Source organism: Lactuca saligna, chromosome 5 (assembly GCF_052625555.1).
Source record: "Lactuca saligna cultivar CGN05327 chromosome 5, ASM5262555v1, whole genome shotgun sequence".
In the NCBI taxonomy this organism is placed as follows: domain Eukaryota; kingdom Viridiplantae; phylum Streptophyta; class Magnoliopsida; order Asterales; family Asteraceae; genus Lactuca; species Lactuca saligna.
The window spans coordinates 254603178-254609177 of NC_136421.1; the positions used below are offsets into that span (position 1 = coordinate 254603178).

A 6000-nucleotide genomic window follows, 5' to 3' on the forward strand; every position below is an offset into this window, starting at 1 on the left:
AAATTTATGTGATTTAAATTCTTACATAAAGAAGAAATGACATTGTCAAAAGTTTTTAAGAAATACATTTTCAAAATGATTTTTATTTATCTAATGCTTAGGTGGTGTTTAAGGTTAAGTAAGAAAGGAGGAGTCACCAGAGTTGGTAGACCAGATCCGATCCACTTACACTACTTGTAACGAAGTGGATCTGATACCACCAAACCCCAAAAGAACTTCGGAGAAGATGAAAGCCTTGGGATGGTGGTTGATGTTGGTAGGTTCACTTCGCTTGGCCTCCGTATGGTTTGGTTTCTTCGACATTTGGGCTCTCCGCCGCGCCGTCTTCTCTCAAACCACCAGTTAGTCCCCTTTCCTTTTTACTAATTTACATCAATTTGTTATAAATCATTACGCTTTAGCAATCGTCAGAGTCTTGGGTCCATGTTGAATCTTAAGCATTTCAAGTCAATCGAACTTTTTCATACTTCAATTCCCAACCACATTGATCGAATCTAAAACTGACCTAAAAATCACCAAATCAAGATCCTGGAACCCTCGGTTGCGAAATTGTAGCTACATTTGTTGACTTCTCGACATCTTTACCTGAAATCATTTAGCTTTACTCCACAATCATCAGGTTTTACTCCTAATTTGAACGAACCTTTTGTTTCTTATGCAGTGTCTGAAATTCATGGGCGAACATTTGGGGTTTGGACGCTTCTTACTTGCACTATGTGTTTCCTCTGTGCATTAAACCTCGACAACAAACCGCTTTATCTTGCAACATTTTTATCTTTCATCTATGCGCTGGGTCACTTTTTGACAGAATACTTGATCTACCACACCATGGCCATTGGCAATCTTGCAACTGTTGGTGTCTTTGCAGGTATTAATCTCATAATATTATTATTCCTTTTGTATCTTTTTAGATGAAATGAACGAATTGTATGTGATTGGAGTGATTGCCTTCTTCTGATAATACCCTTCCAAACAGGCACATCGATAGTATGGATGTTAGTACAATGGAATTCCCATGAACCTCAAACTCCATTGAAGAAGGATTGAAAAAGAAAATGTAGAAGATGACTCAAGGATCTGGTGATGATATTCATTTGTAACTTTCCTTCCGTGCTATATCTTGTCATGGTCTAAACCGTTAAATTCTGATGCGATTTATGATGGAGAAATTCTGCCATTTTTTTTAGGGGGTGCCAAAGATCACCTCTGAGTTGCGACTTATTTATGCATTTTTACTACAGACATTGAGTCCCATTCCCACTTATCGTATTGACATAAGTTTCATTCTCATTAGGAAAATGTTTGAAATCTATCACAATGATTCATTTCAATGCAAATGACATTAAAGCACTTCTCATTCTTATTACAAAAAATAGCTTACAAATCAATCAAATCTAGTACTACTAATCCCAATGACATGAATTAGGGGGTGGTTGGGATTGCTTGTTTAAAGTGTTTATTATTTCGGGTTGTTTGGATTGCAAAAATAAATTTCTGTTTATTCCAATGTGGTACTGGAATAAACATTATTTATTTATTTATTTATTTATTTATAACTTATTAGAAACCACCGATTAACAGTGAAAACTAAATTACAAGTTTACCTTTAATTTAAATAACAAAAAAGACAAATGGTAGATGTCTATTTCGGTTATTTTATACCTTATGAGCAAAATTGTCAAACCTTAAAAAAACAATATATCAAATCAACGTATCATGTTTTGATACTATATAAGTTAATCCGGTAATAAACACTTCTACGTAAAAGCATAAGATATTTTATAGGTGAAATATTGTAGTATTTATAGGCTGATATATATGAGTTATTTTTTTAAAAACCCTACAAATTCTTTCTATTGGCTTTAATTGATCCCTAAACTATTTTTTGTATATTCGAACTCAATCACTCACTAAAGTCAAACAATCTATGTCAAGTAAACCATTTTGTAAAATTTGAAAGGCTCATCTCGTAACTTGGTGTTAATGTGGACTTTGATCATGAAAAGGTTAAAGATTATACTGATGTGTATGTTGCCATGTGGAGTTTGACTATAAACAGGTTCACTTATGTTTATCCAAGTCTCTTCTTCCTCCCCTCAACTCACTTCACGTGCAGCTTGGTTTCAATTAGCTCTAACTACTTTTAATCAAAATCAGTGATTACGCTCTTAACACTCATAATCAAAATCAGTGGACACCTACCCACTAAACTCGATATTTGCACTGAATCAAACTCATGACTACCAAAATAATCAAGATTCAGTTTCAACATCTCCTTTTTCTCTGTAACCCTAACACACGCCACCATCCACCACACCACCATGGTGACGACAACCTCACCACCACCACTTCTATGTTGTCGCCAACCAACCACCGCACCACGACCTCACCATCATCGTTGGTTCTCTTTATATCTTCAACATCAGATCGTCTTCGTCATAAATTAAACCCTCCATTTCCATATCCCTCCTTCCATAGAACACTATAATCTCACCTGTTGTGTTTCAAAGTTTGAGAGAGAAATCAAGAGTGAATGAAGAAAATCATCATCATACTAAGAATTACATGGAAGCAAAAATATATAACTGAGCTAACTAACTGGAGAGTGACATCATATATAACTAACTTAACTAACTCTTCTAACTGATTCTATTATAAAGTTGAAGACTAATCTGAAATACAATTCTTTTTGTGTAAAATAATTCGATGCAATTGTTTTATTGATAGTTGACAAAATAACGGACATACTTTTTTCTGCATGTTTGGTCATGAGTTAATGTAGTATCACAAGCATTTGCGTATTATGACATACGATTGTTAAGTACAAGTTTAAAACAAATTAAAATACAATGGTATTTGCATATGTGAATGGCACGATTTATTAATTACGTACCTGAACGCTTTCTTTCCATCCAATCGAGTCCTAGGAACCTTATTAGACAACCCATATGTAGTCATATATAAAGAGTTGCTTTCGTGACAAAATTACATGGGTTATAAAAAAGAAAGTACATGCATAGGAAAATGAATAAAGAATTACAATCAGTAAGGCTTCTCGCCAGCATAATTCCCTGGAGGGTCATAATTGCAAACAACCACGTAGGCCCAACCGTTATCGCATTGAGTCCTACCACATCCAATTCTTTTTGAATTTGCCCAAACCACTTGCGTATAATGGCCACACATCTTTCCTTCTTTACATGTGTTTGAATCGTAGTCATAGTCTCTTTTCTCGTCAATCCACATCTGAGTCGCCCATAAAGCATTAAGATCCGGCCCCATACCCATATTTTCACCATACGGACTGTTATTGTGTATCAATTTACAATCTTTCCTTTGATCGGCCCAATTTTGGGCAACTTCTGCTAGTTTACGATCCCAACACAGTGGTTCCAAGCCAAATGCTTTTCGTATACAACTATGCATGAGTACGTAGTCTTCTGGTTCGCTGTGTGCGTTCACGCATGAATAATGTAGAATATTTGCTATTGATACAGCAAGAACAAGCGAGATCATAATACGCCGATTTCCCATGTTGATATATGAGGTCATGAGAGTTTGTTGATGAGTTTGTTGGAATGTAATGAATCATACGAGTTCGGATTTATATACTTCGCATATTGTGCGAGTATGGAGGCAATTAAAGTGAAACTTATAATAATATGAAAGGAACGGGAGACACGTTGATGGCGTAACAAATTTCGAACTATTCCATTCAACCGAAACATATGCTAAACATTTCCACAGCTAGTAAATCTTAAACCAATAATTTTAATTCATTTTTCCACTTGTTGTATATCTACCTCAATACCTCATTCTATCGATCTCATATTTATAATCATAAAGTATATGTAATTATGGCAAGTATCATACATTTACATTTTGGAGACGTTTTTATCAATGTTTTTGTAAAATGTAATCTACCTCCAATGGATTAAACCTATGAAGAGTTGTATGGATTGCCATGTAAGAAAAAGAATATATACATTCAATTTAATTATTAAAAAACTCATAAGTTTTCAATACAATTCTATTGCACCGTTCAATGCCCATTGAACTCTACACTCTCTCTCCTCTATATTATATTCACATTTAATCTAGTAAACTCTCATACAACTCCCATTGTGGATGACCTAATAAAAGAGTACAGTTTTGCAAGGTGGCTTCATTTGATCCCCTCCCCAGCTTTTTTTAAGTGAAATGCCAAAAATTCCCTTATAGCCTTTAAAACTCGCTCATTTTGGTTTCTTATAGCCTTTTTTTCCCGCATGCTATAACCATCCTATATTTTAAGTATATATCCCAAAAAATCAGCCATGAACTTTGAATTCCAAGGCAAGAAATCAAGGATTTATCCATGTTTAAAATTGATGGCTGCTTTTACCTCTATCGGCGTATCTTTTCTCGGCCATTAGTCATCTACATTCTTATTTACACATCCAAGAATCAATCATATGTGTGGTTTAAACTTATTGAGTTTGTGCATGTTTTGAGATGCTACAAAGATGACAACGAAAACAGATGGAGCAGGGTTAACTGTCTGTGAGGCGCATTAAGAAAATGGATTGATCAAGCCGCCAAATGTAGATCGAAGCCACGTGTGTTTTTTGTAAAAAGAATTGTGACACTTGTTTTGGTTTTCCATTGCAAGTTCATCAGTCAGGAACATACTTTTTATTTCTTTTTGCGATTTTTGAACGATTTGATACATTTGGTTTGCAGTTTCTACCATGGATGCCTACCAAATCTTAGCGTCTATATTGACAGCCAGGGAAACAGGTTTAAGAAACATGTCACATCATGTAGGTAAGGTTTGCATTTTCATCTTTTTTACTTTCAAAGTCTAAAATTTTTGTTACTTCCTATGAATATTCAAGACCAATTATTATTTTTGTTTTGATGCCTGGTTTGTTGATTTCATGCCTTTTTATTAGTAAATTTCCAAACTAATGCGGTAATAAAGTATTGGTGAATTGTTTCACTAAGTGTATTTAAGTGTAATGAATTGATTTGTTGATTAAAATCAATCACAATGAATATTAAACAAGTAAAGAAGGTGTAGAGTACACACTTGCTTAAGTTTATTCAAGATTTTAAGTAAAGAACTAAATTGATTTCGGAATTGGTTTGAAATTAATCAGAACAAAAACAATTTCGGAATAAGTAAGTGTTGGACGGAAACTGATTTCGGAGTTTAGTTGGTCTCAAACCAATATTGAATTCGTAATTTGAAGTGATGTGAATGTGAATGAGATTTCTGAATACTGGATGCGAATGCATTATCGCAACGATAGTATGTTATTGTTCAATTGTGGTCGATCGCAACTAGTTGTAATGCAGTACTTTGGAACTATCGCATTGGGTTGGATTGCATCAGATAAAAAGTTACTGTTCATTTGCGATCGTTCGCAACTCGTTGGAACGATGTACTTCAGAAAGATTCTTACGATTGCGTCGGAACGATCTTTGTTGGATCGCATCGGTACGAACCACATAGGATCGCATTGGAATGACCCATATCGGAACGATCACAACGAAATTGTGTTCGAAACTATGGATCGCAACAAGATTGCATTCTAACGAGTGCAGTTCATTGATTTACCGACTGGTTCATTATTTTATCCGATGGTTAAAACAACTATTTTTGAGTCAGGTTTTACCGTTGACGATAGTTTTTCACTATAATCAAGAACAATTCAGTCAATCAATCTCTCTTACATCCTTCTTGTTCTTAAATTACTTTACAAGTGCTCATAATTATTACTTATTATTTTTCCATATTTTGAGTACTTTTTTGATCATCTCTATTCCGAGACAAGATTGGTTTACCAGACTCAACTAGATCTTTATTACAAGCAAACATTGATCTTAAAGATAAGAGTAAATTACATGAATGGTCCCTATGGTTTGGGGTAATTTGCACGTTTGGTCCTTAACCTATTTTTCTAACTCAGAAGGTCCCTATAGTTTGTTTTTATTGCGTGCTTGGTCCCTGTCTTA

At 34.6% G+C, this 6000-nt stretch overlaps 1 protein-coding gene and 1 pseudogene across 1 annotated transcript; one reads left to right on the forward strand and one right to left on the reverse strand.

Annotated features, from left to right (window-relative positions):
* The first annotated feature begins 122 nt into the window (after positions 1-122).
* Positions 123-1240, forward strand: ERG28 (ergosterol biosynthesis protein). The gene is made up of 3 exons (XM_078995680.1): positions 123-341; positions 662-868; positions 977-1240. The coding sequence occupies exons 1-3, from the start codon at positions 227-229 to the stop codon at positions 1045-1047; spliced, it is 393 nt and encodes a 130-aa protein (XP_078851806.1). The 5' UTR covers positions 123-226; the 3' UTR covers positions 1048-1240.
* Positions 1241-2864: 1624 nt separating this feature from the next.
* Positions 2865-3657, reverse strand: LOC144997603 (pathogenesis-related protein 1A pseudogene; annotated as a pseudogene).
* Positions 3658-6000: the final 2343 nt, after the last annotated feature.

Bases quoted from the DNA above. Each gene is read 5' to 3' on its own strand.
- ERG28 (XM_078995680.1), top strand. From the start codon at position 227: ATGAAAGCCTTGGGATGGTGGTTGATGTTGGTAGGTTCACTTCGCTTG. The intron at 342-661 runs GTTAGTCCCCTT...TTTCTTATGCAG, and splicing joins CGTCTTCTCTCAAACCACCA to TGTCTGAAATTCATGGGCGA. The intron at 869-976 runs GTATTAATCTCA...CCTTCCAAACAG, and splicing joins AACTGTTGGTGTCTTTGCAG to GCACATCGATAGTATGGATG.